The sequence below is a fragment of the Vombatus ursinus genome, unplaced genomic scaffold, assembly GCF_900497805.2.
Source record: "Vombatus ursinus unplaced genomic scaffold, bare-nosed wombat genome assembly UNPS02014945.1, whole genome shotgun sequence".
Lineage (NCBI taxonomy): Eukaryota > Metazoa > Chordata > Mammalia > Diprotodontia > Vombatidae > Vombatus > Vombatus ursinus.
The window spans coordinates 28,333,641-28,354,414 of NW_020954723.1; the positions used below are offsets into that span (position 1 = coordinate 28,333,641).

The 20,774-nt window shown below is 36.2% G+C and overlaps 1 protein-coding gene across 5 annotated transcripts in view; it reads right to left on the reverse strand.

Moving 5' to 3' along the window:
• The window catches only part of PCNX1 (pecanex 1), a 238,611-nt gene that overhangs the window by 21,209 nt on the left and 196,628 nt on the right, over positions 1-20,774 (reverse strand). For all 5 annotated transcript variants that reach the window (XM_027844619.1, XM_027844618.1, XM_027844617.1 and 2 more), the window contains 6 exons: positions 19,422-19,652; positions 18,497-18,597; positions 12,166-12,316; positions 3,499-3,729; positions 2,353-2,627; positions 609-814 (listed from right to left, as the gene is read on the reverse strand). In XM_027844619.1, coding sequence (XP_027700420.1) covers positions 609-814; positions 2,353-2,627; positions 3,499-3,729; positions 12,166-12,316; positions 18,497-18,597; positions 19,422-19,652 — 1,195 coding nt within the window. The remainder of the gene's footprint in view (positions 1-608; positions 815-2,352; positions 2,628-3,498; positions 3,730-12,165; positions 12,317-18,496; positions 18,598-19,421; positions 19,653-20,774) is intronic.

Sequence of the window (20,774 nt, forward strand, 5' to 3'; positions counted from 1 at the left end):
ATTTCTCAATGCCCAAGATCAGGTACAGATCTATGTAGGTAAAGAAAGTTTCTCACTAGGAGCTCTCTAAACTAGTAAATCACAAGTAAGGTTAAAGAAAACGGGGGTCTTCATTCTACTAAACTATAGAAGATTAAGATATAACATGAAAAATTCAGTCTCATGGTGAGGCAGGGATCATGAAGTTAAGAATTTTCTGAGAAACAGGAAATAGTCAGGAAGGATGAAAGTCATTTGAAAGGGCTCAGCAATGCAGCTATGCCTAGAACCTTTCATAGCAAAGAAGGATTAAAGAACCAAACTGACTGAGAGGCAGTATGGGATAGTGGAAAGAAAGCAGCTTCTCAGACCAAACTCTGTCACTAGCCATGCAATGTTGAGTGACTCAACTTCTCTGTGTCTGAGTTTCCCCTTCTGTAAAATGAGGGTATTATAGGAGATTCTCTCTATGGGCCCTTCTGGTCTGAATACGCTTTGGCTCAAGGGTTTTGTGGTGAGTTATTCAAGAGTGAGCAACTAAGCTTATATGCATCAGATATACCCAGACACAATCACAGTTAGTCACCACAGCTAAAAAGTTAACATTACACAAAGAATCTTGTTATTACCAAGTGTTGGAAGGTGAGATGTGACAGGAGGGTAGAGCCCAGCTCCAGGCCCTTGTCCTGAATTTCCACTGCCTCCTTGTAACACGTTGCTGTGAGGTTCATTGGCACTTGTTGCATTGTTACTAGTGCAGGAAGTCCCACCTCCTGCATCGGAATCTTCAATGTTCCCACCACTGTTACAGCCAGCTCCACAACCTTTCCTTAACCTATAAACAAAACAGGGCCCAGAGCATTAGGCTCAGACACTTAAGGTATGAATTCTATTCTTTTCCAGTTATCCTGTACTATGTCAACAATTCAAGTTAACTCTAACAATGTTCCCCATGGAGAACTATTCAAAATGATACTGAATATAACAGATTTTGTTAGATTTTTAGAAGAATGAACTAGGAACCACCATCCCCTTCTATCCTACCCAATCTGCTTCACTTTATATACTCTAACTTCAATCTTTCCTACATTATAAGGAGAGGCAGGATAACACCATAAAAAGTACCATAAAAAGTATTTTTGGAAGTGGAATGTCTGCCAATGTCTGTTTGATGACTGAAACAAGTACACACCCTTAAGACATCATTTATCTATACTGCTACCCTGCACTTCTGAAAAATCTGCAAATCCTTTCCCACCTCTGGCATTTACAATGTTTCTTTTCTTCCTCTTAGGGAAAACAAAGAGCTTAGCCTCTTTAGGCAGACTTCAATACAATATTCTAAAAAAAGAAAGTACCTAGGTCCATCACTAACTCATTTCCTGTTCTCCCTTTTGTTTTGATTAAAGTGGACATTAAAATGGTAAGGACCCTCCCTTAAAGCCAAATGATAAGAGCCAATGTGATAGCAGGCAAGATATCAGAGTCCTGATGGTCTAGGAATTATCAGAAAGAGGAAGAGAGGAAATGAGAGAAGAAAATCCTCATAGATAATTTGCACTTACTGAGCAAATGCAGTACTCTCATAATTTTAAAATACAGTATTACAATTAACTTTAAATTGACATGGAGTCTGTGGGTGGCAGTTTATACAACCTGCCAGAGACAAAGGAATCTGTGACAGAGTCAGGGAAAAAAATTCAAGATGTCTATTTGACCCTTGGTCAAATAGCTCTTCAAATCACCAGACTAATGCTTCTTTTAAAAATAATCAAGTAAAGATTTTATGTTGCCTATTTCTTTGGCTTTCTTTTCAAAGCCTCAGAAACTCCCCCGTCTCTAAAACTGCTTTGTGATCTAAGGCTTCCATAGTCCCAAACCTCCTGGGATATGTGGGGGAAGAAGAGCACTGGAGCCAAGGATCTGTGTGCACACTGAGGACATGGAGAACCGAAGACAGAGAAGAGACTCCTTGGTGTCCTGTGCAGTGACTCAATGTCAGAAAAGAAGCCACACATCTGTAGCACATAACAAAAGCCTTAATAACCATATAGTACTTTCCCTACTGCTGGAATTAAATTTAAAAAAATCATTCAATTTGTACAAAATTAATGATCTATTTTTCCTGCTAAATGGCCCACACAATTTAGTAGTATAACATGTCATAACAATAAAATGGAAGACCCCAGTTTCTGTGATGAAATAATTATGATCTTTTCTGATAGACATCACTTGGATATAGCTTTTAGTTGCTGGAACCACAAGTAATACTATCTGTAATGAAGAAACTAATTCTATCAAATTTAAGAGAACTAAGATTTAACATCATGAAATGTGGTACCACCCCTTTCACCCTGGTTCCCCATAGCTCACCTGTGCCAGGTTGATACTACAAAGTTTCTGATGTTTCCCAGGCTGATAGGCCCCCCCAAAATGTCTTTTAACTGTTCATGGCTGTCAGAATAAGATGTTGTCAGGGGTGAGACATAGATGGGGTATCCAATTGGTTGATCACATGATGAATTAATCATATTTCTCAGGGCTTGTTTTGCATTTTGGATGCTTCCTCTTTCTGGGTTACGATTGCGCAAGAAAACTAATTCCTGTTGTTGCCCTGCCCAAAGGCCACGAACACATTCTTTATTCACCTGTAAATATGGGAAAATTGTCTAAGAACCAAGCATGGACTTTCTCACAACTACAAAAGCTACCATAAGAACTATAAAAAATCAGTACACAAATATAAATGAAATCAAAGTAACCAATTTCCTTCACTACTACTACGTTGTTGCTACTGTTAAATATTTACTGAGATTCCACAAAACTTATTCCAACTACTTCTGACATATACTAAAGCCAAGAACAACGCTGGTTTTTTTCCTTCTATATTTAGTACTTTAAACCAGATGCAAACCATAGAATGAAGCTGGGCTACTAGAGTTTTTGAAAGAAACGGCCAAAAATAGCTGATAGCATTTCAAACTACCAAAGCGTGAATTCGAAAGTTAAGCCTTCTGAAGAGTCTGAGAAACATGAAAAAGAAAAGTGAAGTCATTATGGTTTAAAAACTCAAGAGAAGACTGAAGAGCTAACTGCTGACAAGATTTAATTAGTATGAAGGAAAAGCTATGTTTTTGCTACTCAGGGACCAGTTATTGTAACAAAAATTCATAAGATAGATGCTGCTCAGATTTCATAGGCAGTGGGTAAGAGAGCACCAAAATCTAATTAAATAATAATTAAGCCCACTGAAATTAATAATGCCAAGGCTTTAAAAGTACATGAAAAAGTTTTACAGATGAGACTAAATCACTGTCAAATTCAGTGTTCCTAAATACTGCCACACTTGGGGGCAATGATCCACAGGAAAGGCATAGACAGAGTTGTTTTTTTGTTTTTAAGAATTCTGAGGTAACTTATAAATAGCTCAAATGATTCCAGTGAAACATCCAGCCGTAGATCAGCCTTCAGGCTCATGAAACACTCTCACTGATATAAATCAGTCACTAAAGAACTTACTTTGATAACTCTGAAGCTAAGGTAGCGCTTATTGAGCATGATGATTTTGTATTCATTGGTGCCATCATCCATTACATGACGTAGAGCAAGTAGGGAAGGAGAGTTAGAGAGGACTGCACTCCTCCAAGCAGGATCCCCTTCATGAGCTATTACCAGATTTTGTTCATGAGACATGATGGCTTCATAAAGAACAGTAGGGTCATCGTACTCATCTGGAGAAGTAAAATGATCCTAAGCAAGGAAAACAACATTTATTCACTTTTTAAAGAAGAAAGAAAAACATTTAATGTAAAACTAAAGGCCTGTGTCTCTGGAATAAAAGTTCTTTAGAGTCGGCATAAAAACTATATTTAACTCCCATCAAGTCACTTACTTATATATAACCAATCTAAGGATTAGCTCTGGAGCACTGGCTTTATTTTGTTAACATGCCCTTGCTATCCACCAAAAATGACTTTTTTTTCTTACATGATTGTGTTACGACTAATTTTAACATGCTAAATTAATACAGCACATTGGTTTATGACAGATTTTAATATATTTTAAAATAGATGTTTTCTCAAAGAATATATGATTTTGCACATTAAACAAATGCTATGCAAATCATGTCTTACCGTATCATATACACTTGTCATCTAAAAACAATTTTTTACCAGGTTTTTGATGATTCCTATATCAAATCCAGTTAGAAATTTTCCTTATAGATGCATAATTGATACTCATTAGTACTGGACCAGGGATCCAAATCTGGCAGTTTTCCCTGAGAAGCTATCTTACATAGCCCATAAAGATTCTAGGATCTACGAGGCTCAAGACCAAAGAGGGTGGTAAGAGAACAATGATGAGAGACTGTTGGAGTGTTTGTTCCTAAACTCAGCTCTTCAGGAGCTCCCCTATTTTCTTCATGGCTGCCTATATCTAGTTACGGGGCAGTGGAAGAAGATTCTGTGATGGCAGGAATACGAATTTCGTACCTTTGCTACAAGCTGAACTACATGCTGAAATGGAAGGAGACACAGTCCTGGTCATAGTAAGCTACGGACTATTTTGACATATTCTAACTACAGACAAATTACAAGTGAACTGTACAGATGCTCAGATGAAAGAGTTAAAACTTGCAGTTGAAGTGATTATAGAATCCCAGAGGTATTGCCTTTACAAAATTTCTGACAAGGGGGTCATCCAATCTTTTAGTGAATCAAAAATACATTTATGACATACCTACTGTGTGCCAGACACTGACTAAGTGCTGGGAGAAAAATTTTAATGAAATGGATAGTCCCTGCTCTCCAGGAGATCATAATCTAATGGGGGAAGACAACACACAAAAGGAAGCTGAAAATTCAAGAGGGAAGGGGCCAAAGATAACAGGTTTGGGGACATGATGGTGAAGTCTGAAAGAGTACAACCACATAGGAAATGAAGAAAATGTCTGACCTTGTCATCCTCCTTGAATGGAGGTTCTGGGAGGAAAACAGCAGTCCTCAGCTTACATACAAACAGGTGGAATTCTTCCTTCCTCACAACTGCAAGAGGTCTGGTTCAAGTTTCCCACACCTCCCCACTACACTTCTGCTAGTCCACATCCGACAAGGAGGTGCACCTTTTAGATGGCAAAGGGTAAAAAGAGGGAGGACTTCCACCCACTGCCCCATTACTAGATATCAACAGCCATGGAGTAAATGAAGCTGATGCAAAGCTGACCTGAAGAAAAAACAATCCATCACCGATGTTCTCTTATTACCCTCTTCCCTAATACTGAGTCTTTGTGTTTAGACCTCTAATAAGAGGGACTCATTGTCTGTAGAGTGAGGTTGTTCAACTCTTGGACAGTTCTAAGTATTAGGAAATTTTTTCCTTACACAGAATCTAAATATGCCTCTGTAACTTCAACACGTTTCTCTAAGTTCTGTCAAGCAGAATAAATCTGCTCCCTCTTCCACATGAGAGCCTTTCAAATACTTGAAAGGCAGTTACCCCCTACAAATCTTCTCATCTCTGGATTAAACATCCCTGATACCTTCAACTGATGATTAATGTAGCATGAATGTTGATGCCCTTCATGATCTTGAGTATCTTTCTTGGAATACATTTCAGTTTATCAGTGTGCATCTTAAGCATGACTCCAAGAGCTGACCATAGCAGTGGTGCAACTATTTCCACAGGCCTGGACAATGCAGTATAAAATTGCAGTTGCTTGCTCAGCTACCATAACAAATTACTGACTCATAATGAGCTTGCAGCTCAATAAAACTCCCAAATCTTTTTCATATGAATTGCTATGTTTTGGCTTATCAAACACTTTCTACATCCACCATTTTAGCTCTCCTCCTTAGATTTGCAAATTTGATAAGCATGCCAATTTTGTCTTTCTCCACATTAATGATGACAGTGTTGAAAAGATAGAGCCAAACACAAATCCCTGAGGCATTCCACCACAAACTGCCACTGAACCATTAATGACTACTCTGTAGGTCTATTTCAACAGTTTCAAATCCACCTAGTTCATAAACTAAACTAAACTAGTTCGCAGCTCTGCATCTTGTCTATAAGAACAGCATGAGAAACTATGTCAAATACTTTGCTAGATTTACTGATCATTATTTACATATAGTATTCTCTTTATCAACAAGTTCAGAATATGAAAACAGTATAAGAAGCTGTAATTTCACCAACATGGGAAACTCTCAGGGTTAGTGTTCTTCCACCAATGCAGATTCCTAAAGAGTTGCTTGAAGCACAGAAAGATAAAGTTACCTGCCCACCATACCCAAGACCTCATTCCCAGGACTTCCTGTATCCAAGCCCAGTCACTCTCTATAGATTACAATATCCTGTCTCTAACAATCCAATATCTGTCAAAAAAAAATAATGAAGTTAGAAAAGCATGACCAGCTGCTGCTGATGAAGTGTTATCACTGCTTTTATTTGTAAATGTTCCTTAAATATTCCTTTAATAATACATTCTAGAATTTTGCCAGAAATTAAAATTCACTAACATACAGTTTGCAGCCTCCAATCTTTCCCTCTTTTGGAAAACTGGCTCCATTTATTTCCCTTTCTAGTGTTCTGGGCTAGCTCTGTAGCATTCTAGCTCTCTTGGGGGTTATAATCTTGCAAAGATCTGGAATCACATTTGCCAATTTTGCCAGCATTGTAAAAAAGAAGGTTGCATTCCTGGGAGACCTGGGTTCAAGTCTTGTTTCAGATGCTAACACTAGTTTTGAGACCTTGAGCAAAGTTATTTTCCTTAATTTCCTCAACTGTAAAATGGAGGATAATACACTTGTACCATCTACCTTATATTCAAGTTGTTGTGAGAAAAGTACTTTGTAAACTTAAAAACACTATGCAAATGTGAATAATTAGTATTTAGAGTTCCCCCATTCCTTCTGAGGTGACCTCTCTCACAGAATTTTAGTCTATGGGACACTAGCCAGTGTTTCTTTGAAATCTGTCTCCTAAAACCTTGTGTCTATGTCAGGCTATTTCCAGGTTTCCTTTCTTTCACGATGATGAATTTTAATATGGAATGGGGAACTCCTCCAACTTATTTCCACATTAACATTTCCACATAAATTCTATTCTCAGAGTGAGAATATGGTTCAGAAAAGGAGCTTCTTTCATTATTTCCATCACCTTTTAAAGGCTAAAATTATCATGAAGGGAAGCCAGGAAATTATTAGCTGTTTAAACTTTTGGCAGAGAACGAGCTCCAACAGATGTTTAGATAACAGAAATCCCCCATCACTACAATTATCCTGTTTCTGTGTCACATTCATGGTCTGTTTCTCAAATGCCTCATTTATTCCCTCTTTCTGGGAAGCAGTGTGACGTACTACCTACAGAGGCAGAATAGTACAGTAGAAAGCTGGCCTCCATTTCAGGAAGCCCTGGGTACCTGTCTTGTCTTTGTTCCACAATGGCTATGTGACCTGAGAGGTCAATTCCCTTCTCAGTGGAGCCACGGCCACCCTTCCAAAACTCTGAGTTGCAGAGAAGGTGCAAATACATATAAGCAGAGGAGCTCCTCACCAGAAGCTCCCAATATTTATGAAATGACTGATTAGGTTAAAAAAAAAAAGTAGTTCCTACCTCACAGGGTTGTAGGGAAGATCAAATTCAATTCAGTATTTGTTACACTCCTATGTGCAAAACAATTGTGCCAAAGAGATAGAACACAAAAGTCAAAACAGTCCCTTCCCTCAGGAAGCTTACCTTCTACTGGGGAGAATGTATGCACTCAGATACTTAGTAGAGGTAATTTTAAAAGTTAACAAGCAGTTAATTGGGGAGATTTGGCAAGGAGATCAAATGAATTAGATAATGTAAGTAAAAAACTTAATAAACCTTAAATATCAGCCATTGCTATTGTTCTGTCTCAAGAGTATGTAGTATGATACAATTACAATAGTGCTTCTGATTCTGCCTGGATCAATCTTCACCCAAATGGTTCTCAGAGTCCCTCTAGTTCAAGGATTCCCTCACATAAACGTGTTTTCTTAATATATAACACTACTTTGTATGTTCTATACTCATCTTGCAGTCACAGCACTGTAACATAGTAAGAAGAATATCAGAAACAAACCAAAGGACCTGGGTTCAAATACTAACTACTAAAAGTAAAAACGGACCTAATTAAAAGAGATAATCAGGGAAACTACATTTTGCTAAAAGGTCCCATAGACAAAGAAGTTTCAGCAAAAAAAAATTTTACAGCAAGTTTCTCTGATAAAGGCCTCATCTCTCTCATAGATAGATAACAGATAGATAGGGAACTGAGTCAAATATATAAAAACAAGAGCCTTTCACCAATTAATAAAAGGTAAAAGGACATGAATAGGCAGTTTTCAGAAGAAGAAATCAAAGCTATCTATAGTCATATGAAAAAATGTTCTAAATCACTATTGATTAGAGAAAAGCAAATTAAAACAACTCTGAGAAACTATCTCACATCTCCCAAAAATGACACATACTGAAGTGGATGAGGGAAAATTTTGTTGTTCAGTCATTTCCAGTTGTGTCTGACTCTTCGTGACCCCAATTGGGTTTTCTTGGCAAAGATATTGCTTGGAGTGGTTTGCCAGTTCCTTCTCCAGCTCATTTTACAGATGAGGAAACTGAGGCAGACAGGGTTAAGTGACTTGCTCAGGGTCACACAGCGAGTAAATGTCTGAGGTTAGATTTGAACTCAGGAAGACTTGTCTTCCTGACTCCAGGCTTTGCACTCCCATCCACTGTGTCACCTGGCTGCCTAAGGGAAAATAGGTACTCTAATAAACTTCTGGTGGAGTTATAAACTGGTTCAACTATTCTGGATAACAATTTGGAACTATACCCAAAGTGCTAAAAAATTGTGCGTACAGCAATACCACTTGGTCTGTATCCCAAAGAGATCAAAGGAAGAAGAAAAACACATGTACAAAAATATTTACAACAATTCTTTTTTTACTAATAGGGACCCATTTTGTATTGATCTTTTCTTTTTTAAAAGCCAGCACTTAGTCCCCATGGATAATTTTTTTCATAATAATTTCATACCAGTTTCCTTCCAAATACTCTCTCCTGTTTCCTCCCATCATCTTGGCCCTTGAGTTTACTTTTAGTATTTTCTAATAAATTTTATTTTACTATATTACATCCATCATTCTAACCTAAAGTCTTTTTGGATGATAAATCTATGGTCCACTGTGTTAGCTACCTCTTTTAGCTTTGTGTTATCTTCCAAATCCACTCAACTATACTACTATTCAGACCACATTTCTTCATATTTTCTATAAAGATATTGTGAGAGATATTTCAAATGCTTTTGTGAAGACAGACTATGTCTAAGGCATTTCTCTGATCTACAAGTCTAATAACCTTATCAAAAAAGAAAGTGAGGTTAGGCAGTCTTGATTTTGTCTTCATGAAGCTCCACTGACTCTTAGTCATAAGGCTTCCACGCGATCAACAATGCTCTGCCTTTGGCAAGATAGCCCAGCAGTACTAATAACTCAAAGAGGAAAAAGACTTACACTGGCTAATGCTTCTGCATGGCTGTGTTATTAGCCTTTGACTCTTTCCTCCAGAATGACAGGTTCCAGGCCGTTCCAACTCTAACTGCCCCCATTAGACCTTATCCATAACTATTGGCATTGCCTTGCCTTTAAAGGGTATTGCTGACTAGAGCAAAGGGAAATGGCCTTGGAAATGGGGCCACTGCAGAGGCATCTGTACATTATAGGACTGCATTCCTGGTGAAAGTGAATTCTAAGTGTAGGGCGCCATAAAGCAATCTGCTGTATTTTCAACCTTTTCTGAATATAATACTCATTTCATTCATATTGGGGAAATAAAAAACATGAACCACACAGTTACAGCTGATAAGGATTTCAAGAGGCAAAGATTGAAATAGGGCATTTAAAATAGAGAGGAGCACATGAGTAAAAGTACAGGTACAAAGGTAGAAACTATAAAGTGTGTTAGAGACAGACACTAAATGCACCAATTTGGTTGGTGCACAGGGGAGTAGAGAGAGATAAAGATGGGCAAATAGGTCAGTACAAGAATCTTTAATGTCAGGATAAGGAGTTTGGAATTAATCTATTAAGCATTAAGAAACAATGAAAGTTTTACTATAGCTACAGAGTGACATGCTCAAAGTAGCACTTCAGGAAGCTTAATCAGACAGTACGGACAGAGCAAAGACAAGGAGTCCAGTTAGGAGGCTACTGACAATAGTCTAGATATGATGCTAAGAGACACTGTGCTTAAAATTTCTTCTCGTACTAACTGAGGTATGCAATATTGACGTGCACTGCATACCAGTTATTTCATAGGAATAATATAATCTGGTAAGAGTTTTGCATTTGGAGAATTTTCCTTTGCAAAAAAATTCTGCATCATGTAGTAGATATCTGTTATAAAATAATCATTTGTTTAAAAATTTTTTTGTCTCAAAATGTTTTTTTTTACCTGAACTACCAGTCTTTTAAATCTCATTTTTGTTTCCTTGCTACAGTCCTTAATTGTAGGGTTATTTACCTAAAATCCTAAATGGACTTTCCCCATTTCTAACTGGCATCCTAAAAACAATGCTCCCTTTTCCTCAGAAATTTTTTTTATGACACTCTTCATTTCAATAGTGCATTTAACAGCAACTAATGAAGTTAACAACTTAATTACAACATTTAAACTATAATCAAATCACTTAATGAGCAATTCAACCTTTATTCCAAAAGAATAATAGGAACACAATGAGGTCGGAGCTCAGCAGACGCATTTTAATGAGTCATATCACAGTCTCTTTGATCAGATCTGATAACACCGTCAAGTTGAATTATTAGAAATGTCAGTACTTAATTTGGTAGTATGTTCTTTAAATGATCTAGAGGTTCTTAAGTGCTTTATTTGGTCTCATCAACAGGGTTTTATTACTCTGTGTAGTCTGTTAAAGGAAGACTAACTCTACTGTGAAAAATGATTTTTCTTAGTAACCATTATCTTGGAGACTCAGAGCAGCTTCCCCATCCCCCTGGGTTCCAAGTTGAGTTTCTCCTTCTGAAGGAACTTAAGATCTAATCTAAATAGGTCTATTCCTGCTCATTACATTGCCCAGGTCTGGGAGAAGGTTGATTCCTCCCTATTGTCAAGACAGATGATATGGAAATTGCTGTCTCTTTGACCAGGATTGAGTGACCTGGATCATGTATTCGAAAGACCCTCATTTTAATCTAGCCTCCACCTCCCCAGTTTTGGACTGAACTCCTATGCAATGAATATCAAGCCAGCTTGAGAGAAATTAAACCGTGGACATAAGCACCCTAATTTTGTTTGTCTCTTTCTTAGAACAGACTCTGTTTCAAATTGGGGTTCGTGGGGTTCACACTACTCAAAGTGGTTTTTATTCCAAGTAACATTTTAAATGAAATTTGTAATTCAATGAGTGGCTAAGCTACAATACTCTAGGGAGCAGGTTATTTTGTATTTTGAGTTAAATACATTCACCCAGGGGAGAGACATAGTGAATTAATGGATGGAAGGGGGAAAAAAAGCCATTTATTAAGCACTATAATCCAGGTCCAATGCTAAGTGCTGGGGATACAAATACAAACAAGTAAGACGATTCCTATCCTCAAATGAACTAGAGCAATAGATCTAAAGGTTCCTTTGATCCCAGGTTATCTGCCACAAATTATTCTTTTAAAATTCACCAAAAGATCAGTTTTCTTCTGATATAAACTTCACTTCTGAAAGAAAAATGTTAGAAACTATAGAGAATGCATTCTATTACTCAACATTTTTGCCATTCAGCAAGAAGACCACCCCCATTGTCCATCACAAATGAGAGGAAGACTTTTATTTTTCAAGAGAAAGTTTTTAAAAAAATCATGTTTCATTTAATTTAGACTGACATGTTCTATAAAAAAAGCATTAGTCAAGTAAAATGGTACTGTTATACCTTTGGATAAGTGGTAAAGAAGTCTCAGTAAAATTCAATAATCATTTGGGGTAAGAAAAGAAAGCTACCTACAACAGAAATCATATTATGACTCGTAATGTGGAGAATTTGTTATGCCAGAAATACATTTTTATTGCATATTCATGTGTCAGCTCTGGCAAGCAGATATAGTGAGTTAAACTTAATACTGGGTTACGGGTAACTTAACTATCTCATTTTCTTACCTGATGAAGTTTAAGTGACATGCGGATTCCAGGGACTACCACTTTTCTTAGTAATTCCATGTCAGCAAAGATCCATTCATCTCTGATTGAAGAAATACGGAAGTCTCCCTTAAATAAGGCATGTAAGCCATACAGGAACGACTCCAAATTACTGTGATTATTGGAGAAAGAAAGTCACATTTTTTTTTAAAAAATCCCTTCTATCTTATTTGTAGAAATTAAAAATTAGTTATATGTCCACAACTCACAACAAACCAAGATGAAACTAAAAGAAATAAAGTATCAAGCATAATAATGTAAAATAGTGAGCTTTTTTTCTATTTGTTTTTTATCTTTAAAAACATATTTGTTTGTGAGGAAACAGTATATATTTACATTCTTTTAAATTACTTACACAGAAAGCAGCAGAATGAAAGGTAAATATATAGGAAGACATGGGACAGTTAGGTGGCACAGCTGATAGAGCGCATAGAGCTGATAGAGTCAGAAACACCTGAGTTCAGATCTGACATCAGACACTTACTATCTAGGAAAAAGTAATTTAACCTCTGTTTGCCTCAGTTTCCACATCTGTAAAATGAGTTGGAGAAGGAAATGGTAAGCCACTCCAGTATCTTTGCCGAGAAGACCCCAAATAGGGTTACAAAGAGTTGGACATGATTGAAATGACTGAATAACAACAAAAATATAAGAGGATAAATAAATGGAGGGTAAGTTGAATTTGAGGAACAATTAAGATAACAGGTAAGGTACTTTGCAAACCTTAAAGCACTATGCAAATGCTAGTAACTATGTAATGCTAGAATTGAAAGAAATTTCTGTGGCCATCTTGTTTAATTGATAGCCCAAAAGAACTTAATCTATAATATACCTGACAAGTGGTCATAAAATCACACTAAGTCCAAAAGCAACACATTTCACAGATGTGGAACAGCTTCAATTATTACAAAGTTATCCTCACATGAAGTCATATCTGCCTCTTTGTGACTCTCACTCATTGCACCCAAACCTAATTCCCCTTTTGCATGACGTGAAGATGACTTTGTCCCTCTAAATCTTTTCTTCTGAAGGTTAAATATCCTCAGTTATTCCACCTTTCCTTTTGCGACATGAACTCTAGGTCCTTCCCTATCCTTCTTGTCCTCCCATAGCCACTCTCCATCTTAACAACATCCTTTCTACACTATGCATCCAGAATGAACACCACACTCCAGGTGTTTAGTGAGTCTCTCCCCTCGCCAAAAAACATCTCCCCCTCACACAACTGCCAAAGAGATATTCCTAAAGCACAGGTCGGTATCCTCCCTTGGTTAAGACACTCCAGGGGTTCTCTATTGACTCCAGGATGCAGTTATTTCTAACATTTAAAACATTTCAAAATTTTGTTCCAACCCATCTTTTCAAGTTTATTATATGTGTATTGTTCCCCTTTAACAAGGCTGGACTAGCTAGACTGGTTGACTTTTTTTTCTGGATACATGATATTCCATCTCTGTGCATATTTGCATCTATCTCCCATTCTTGCAACACAAACCATCTTCACCTCAGCCTCTTGGAATCCCTAGTTTTCTTAAAAACTCACCCCAAATCCCACTTCCTATACCAGCTCTTTCCTGACAACCCTCCCCTCGACACACAGACACACTGACACACACACACACAATTGCTATCTCTTGCCAAAATCACCTTCCATTTATTTCATATTTTTGAGCAAATATAAATGCTGTTGTTTGATGTGGTCTCACCAGAGCAAAATACCGTGGGATTATTCCTTTCTTATTCTTGGAAGCTATGCTTCTCTGTTTATAGCCCAAGAGCTCATTAGTTTTCTTCACCAAACCAATATCCTGTTGACTCATACTGAGTATGCAGTCCAAGAAACCTTCCAGATTTTTTTCAGATAAATTACTAACTATTCCTGCTCCAATTTTATGGGCTGATTTTTAAAAATCGTCTTTAATCTTATTCATTATTTAATCTTTACTCCTTTCAAACATTCAACAATGTCTTAAGTACCTACTTTTTTCATTTTATTTATTAAGTACCATTAGAGATACAAAGAAAAACATGACAATCTCAGAACTCAAAGAGCTTATATTGTAATGAGGGAACTGAAAAGAGAGGATAAAATATATTCACAAAACTATAATACAAGTTATAATATGATCAAGTTGCATAAAAGGATTCAGAGTAGCTGAGATTAAAGATTGGATGAGGAAAGACTATTTCTAGCTAAGAAGATCATGGAAAGCTTCATAGAAGCTTTGAAAGAATAGAAAGATATTAAAATACTATAAAAATTTATAATAATTAAAATAATTTCTTTGTAGGGAAACTTTTTCCAACTAGCAGCTAGATGGCACAGTACATAGAGCACTGGGACTAGAATCAAGAAAACTTGAATTCAAATACAGCTTCAGACATTTACTAGCTGTATGACCCTGGACAAGTCAGTTAACCTCAGTCTGCCTCAATTTTCTCAACTATAAAATGGACATCATAACAGCACCTAAGGGTTGTTGTGAAGATCAAATGAGATATCTGTAAAGTGCTTGGTACAATGCCTGGTACTTAATAAGTGATTTCTTAGTTTCTTTATTTCTCTCTCTCTTTTTCTCATTGATCATGGGGGAAAATAATCAATTGACGGCCATATACAGAACAGTAATTTAATTTATTTTTTCTTCCTTAGAAGTAAAAACAAAATATTCAACGTGCTCAATTTTTAAATTAAGAAAAGGAATCATAAAATTGTGCTCAGCAAGAACAAAAAGTAAAAATATATTTCAGTTTTAATAATGTGAGAAGGTATTAGAACTGGAGGAGAGGAGATAAAGGAGGAATGGAAGGAATGGTGAAAAAAGGAAAAAAGGAAGAGAAAAGAGAATGACTGATAAACACAAATCAATCTGAATGGGAAAGAGAAAGATATATAAAAGGAATAAAGGCAGAGGTAGAGCCAGGAGAAAAAAGAAAAGGGAGAAAAGGTAGAGGAACACAGTAATAAGGCAGAGTAGGTTGTGAGGTAAGCTATTTGTTCCAGCTTATATTTTGTTAATCATTTGATCTGGGGAAGGTGGTAATCAACTTTTAAAAGAGAAGAATCATTTTTAGTAATTCCTTTATATTATCTTATAGGAGAGATTTTAACCACTCTGTACTGATTCCTACTGTAATTCCTATTTTAAAAGTCTCTCCTATGGAAGCCACGGAGGCTCTTACTTTCTCATTGAGGAAGACGTAGAGTTAACATAGTAACCTGTAAATCTGTGAGGTACTAATCCCTATGGAGTTAAGGAGTGTGTTCAAGTGTAGTGTCAATATATGAGGAACTATGAGAAATTGTGGAGAGTGAGGAGAGAGAGAGAAAAAGACAATAGAGATCTTTCTTTTATCATGCTAAGAAGTTGGAGGGGATTCTTGCAAAGAAATTTTGTTATGCTGAGTAAACTAAATGGTGTGGGACTGTTTTCAGAAGGAAAGATAATACTTCTGTATTACAGTGAGGTTTGTGGTGATTCTGGTTGTGATAATTCTCACAACTAAAATACTGTAAAAAATTATCTGTTTTATTATCGATTTTATTGTTAATAAATTGTATGTTCATTAACTACGATACTAATTTAATCCTAGGAAATTAAGGGATTTAATATATAAAGATGAGTAACTAGGAGATTTATTAAATTAATAATATTAAGCACAAGGGTGGGAGCTCTGAGCTTATTGATTGGGGAGACATATGTTGAAACTTTAGTAAACAAAGGCTCTACACGTGCATAACCCTGGATAACCCTAGATCTCAAGATGACGTGATTAAATGTGAAAATGAATCAAATAGCAGACTGAGAGGTGACCTACGTATGAGGACAGTGATCCAAGTAACCCAGTTACAAGTGAGGAGCATTCCTACTAACCTTGTCACATTGTATTTTTACTATTTTATTTGATCTATGTAAGGAAACAAGAATAGGAACTGGACCTGTGATTTCACTGATATAGGAAAACTCCAAGATGAGTCAACTTTCTACTAATGTAGGACAGTGTTTTCTTTGCTTGCAGTCTTAAAGAGTTAGTTAAGACTCAGAGTCTTAAAGAGTTGTTTAGAGTACTGAGAGGTTAACTGACTAGAAGATATTCACACACAGATAATGTGTGTTGGGCAAAACAAGACCTGGACCCAGGTCTTCCTCAATTTGAGGCCAACCCTCTATCCACTCAGCCACACAGCCTTTGATATAAGTAAACACAATAAAATAAATAGAAAAGTCAAATAATTATATAATAACTCTGTAGCCTAGGAACTAAAGAAGGGGCCCCAAGGTACTCCTACAGTTTCCTTATATTAGTGTAAGTTTAACAGATAAGCTAACTGCCATTTTGGAAAGCAGGGGAACAGAAGGGAGAAGGAAGAAGAAAGCATGGCAACAGCATGTTGCCGAGTGGAGAGGGGAAGGACAAACAGGGACTATACTGCTCTAGCCAGGAGGAAGGAATGGTTTGGCCCTAGACCCAAACTCTACAGGCACTCCTTCCACACTGCAAGGGTTAAAGGCACAGCACCCTGTAATCTGGAAAATCCACATAAAAATTTTTGGCCTTCCCTTTGTACCACAGAAGTCTGAATGATTATGGTACTAAGAGATAAAATATGTTGATATTATACAATATTATACAAATATCTTATGCATTTCTGAGTTTCTAAATTTTTTCTGTGTCATCTGTTGGCCTCTGAGTGTCATCTTTGGCATCCACAAAACTCCCCCAAAATTCCCATTTTATTTCTTATGCTGACCCCCAATATATTAAAACCATGATGGAGAAAATCATGACGTGAAAGGGATACTTTCTTTCAAAGTAAGGCATTCATTGTTCTTAGTAATAAAATGTTTGCATGTTGATGAAATGAGTCAACATATGTACAGAGATTTTTTTGCCTAAAAGAATTGTAATTTTGCATTTGGTGAGCTATAGTCAAGTCCCTGAATGCTGTAATCTATTACTCAATTTAATTAAAAATATTTATTAAGTATTTGCTGTATAAAGAGAACTATGATAGGTGCTAGAAGAGATACAAAATCTTGACAAGTCATAATCTCTCTTTTTAGGGAACTTACAGTCAAGTAGGAGACAATAACAGTACAAATAATTTGAATACATGCTAAAAATAGAATGCATAAACATAGGGAAAACAAAGTACTATGTGAGATCCAAGGCAGAAATGGTCATGAAAAATACTATTAGAATTCAGATTTATGAGTATAGGATGTGGGGGGACATGATTGGGAATTTGAGGAGAAAGGAAAAAGTTTAGAATAGTAACTAGAGAATTACAGATGTTTGTGGAATGAAAAGACTAAAAGAAGAAACTCGAGGACTGTGGAACAACAATGCCTGTGTTCTCAGGTAAAGAGGATTAAGTTTAATGAAAACATATTTGATACTCTAATTTATGTTTAATTTATTTCAACAAACATTTCTATGTGCAAGGGATACTATCTTTGGGACATAAATATGCAGAAAAGTATTTCTCTATGTAACAGTTTGAAAAGTCTGGCTCTTTTTGCTGTACTTATGATTAAGAATATACAATAAGGGATAGGGTGGCTATGGTATGGAGAGGGGAAGGACTAGAAGTTAGAAAAAGTTCCAGCAAATGTTACATGGCGCATGTCAGTTTTGGTGGAAAGAAGGTGACTCATATGGAAATCTACAAAGTATTTCATCTGCACATTTTCTCATGCTATCTCTGCATTCTGATTATGGTAATAAATGTAAAGGACCTTACTTTCATGTGTGGTCCGGGGGGGAGGGGTGGCCCTCTTTCATTCCATTGCTCTCTTACTTCAGTTCTCTTCTCATTTTTTATCTCCCTTATGATAGGGGTTGGTGTTAATTTTTAACCTTAGTTTCTGTTTTAAGAAGAACTTCCATTTCTCGGTAGAGGTCCGAGCAAAACATGGTAGAAAATTAAAGTTGTGTATTTGGCTAATATATAAATTATTGTAGGGAGTACATGGATGAGAATACTTGATTTGGAATAAGACATGAAGTTCAAATTCCACCTCTAATACTTAAGAACTGTGTGGCCCTGGGCAAGTTACTTATCCTTTGACCACACTTTTAGCATGAATTTCATAAGTCATGTGAATATTAACTCTTTCCAGCTGCTGGATTTACATTGATAAAAATGGTGAAGATTTCTACATGATTTTAATTTCTGCAAGACTAATTTCTACAAGAAATTAAAATACTGATATACTTTCATAAAAAGTTGATGAACACATATAATCTATCCATTGTCACCTTTAAAAAAAAAGAGGCATTTTCTTACCTAGACATATGGTGGGCAGCAGTGCCTAAAGCTCTTCGGCCCAGAACACAGAGTCCATAACAAAGAGTTACTAGGGAGGAATCTTTATCTGCATCTAGTGGCTTTGGAAAAAGTGAAAAAATGTTAGAGTATGGATGATTACCTAATAACTTGGGCTCAAGGGAAAGAGCACTCTTAAGTAAAAAGAGATGTAAAATAACAAATGGAATTCTCATTTGTTTTCTGGCTTCATCTTCAAATAAAAATCCTAATAAAAATAAACTTAGCCCTAAGAGAAGGTTAATCATTAACATAAGCCACAAATACTTCGTGATTCTAAGATTTAATCTGGTGCTATAAAAATATAATACAATAAAAATCATTGTCTTATAATTTACCAAGTAGAAAACTTTTGAAATCAGTTTTTCTAATAGCTTCCAATAGAAATATTCATTCTAATTTTTACTATAATAAGGATTTTTTTTTACTATAATAAGGATTTTTTTTTTACTATAATAAGGATTATTGAGAAAGCCTAGCTAATGGCAAGCAGTTTTAGATGATAGAAAGTCAATTTATCTATCATCAGATAAGACAATGGAAGTAAATTTTAAGTGCACATTTCACTTACTGTATCCATGACCAACTATAATATGCATATAGAATACTCTGTCACACCCTTAGAAAAAAACAGTGACATTTCATTATTTAATAAAATACTTCCAAGAAATGATAGTCAGGGTTAATAATCTGGCTATTCTAATTCTTCTCATGAATGTGAAGTGTATTTATTGCCCTTAATAATCAAATACATGAGTTATGACAAAAATATACTACAAGGTGATTAACTCAAATCCAACTTAATTTCATGCATATTGCTCATGTGAGCAATACACAGGAGAGAAACCTGGATAGGAGGGTGCAAAGCAGACTCAATCACACCTACTTTTGCTCTTCGAGAACAGCAATATTCAATCCAGTTGAGGTAAATCACACAGAAACTCTCTCTGGATATGCCTGCCAGTCGATGATCATAATCTTCATCAATATTTGGATTAAATGTAGGGTCCACATCAACATAATTGCGGTCAGCACATAGGCGTAGTCCTTCCTGCATTGTCTCATTGGCAAGCCATTCCTCTAGTTTGGAGGAGGTTGTAACATAATAGATGATACCCTAAATTGCAACAACAACAAAAAGGTTGCAACATAGCAAAAAATGCCTTAAAATGCAAAAAATAAACGAAAACATTAAGTATCAAGCATGTGCAAAGCACTTCTCTAAGCACTAGACATACAAAGACTACCATTAAAAAGCTTATATTCTTTGGGTGGGAAGGAGGGAAGAAATGCAACACGTACACTAGATGAATCAATAAAAAATAATTTCAAAAGGTTGAGAGAACACCAACAACTGTAGGGGATCGGAAACGGCCTTGGATAGGAAGGGACACATAATCTGTGTTTTGAAGGATGCAATGAAGGTAGGTGAGTGACATGGTCAGATCTGTGTCTTACAAATGTCAAGTAGGCAGCTATATGGAAGATGGATTAGAAAGAGAGTAAGATATGTGACTTCCCTCTAAGATTACCTTGAATGTGTCCTATACACATCTAGTCTGTATTTAGTTGCTTGCTGACATCTATCCCTTTGTCTATCACAAGACTGTGAATTTGAGAACAGGGACTGTTTATTGTTTTTTTTAATCATCAGCCCTTAGCACAGGGCCTGGCACATAGTAGGCATTTAATATATGTTTGCTGACTTCAAAGCAGAGTCACAAAAGTCATGAAAGGAGAGTATTTAAAAAAAACTCCTCAGGGTTATTTTTAATAAATACTGTAACATATTAACAGACAATGGGAATAATGCCCAACAAATAGGCACGTTACCATTATTTGAAAGGCTTTACTAAAATCCTTCTTTGATATTTCATTATAGTGAGAGGTGACTATGGGCTTATAGTATAAACATGGGTAATTAATACCAAGTCTGAGTACTACTATGAGGCTGAATCTGATATATCTATTAACTGAAGACAAGTTTCGCTAAGTCCTTGAGTGTCTCATCATTAGAAACCTGGCAACAGTAACTCATTATGCCAAAATTACTAAGGTAGAGGGACTCAGCTCTGGATTAAAAAGACTTTCCACAATGATGAAAGAACGGTGGAAGTTTTGCTTTCAGGACTAGTGTCCTAGACAAATTGTCATTAACATCTGAAATAACATGAACAAAAAAATGAGCAAGAAAACACTTTAAAAAGAACTCCTAGGAAGTTGATTATATTTTATATCA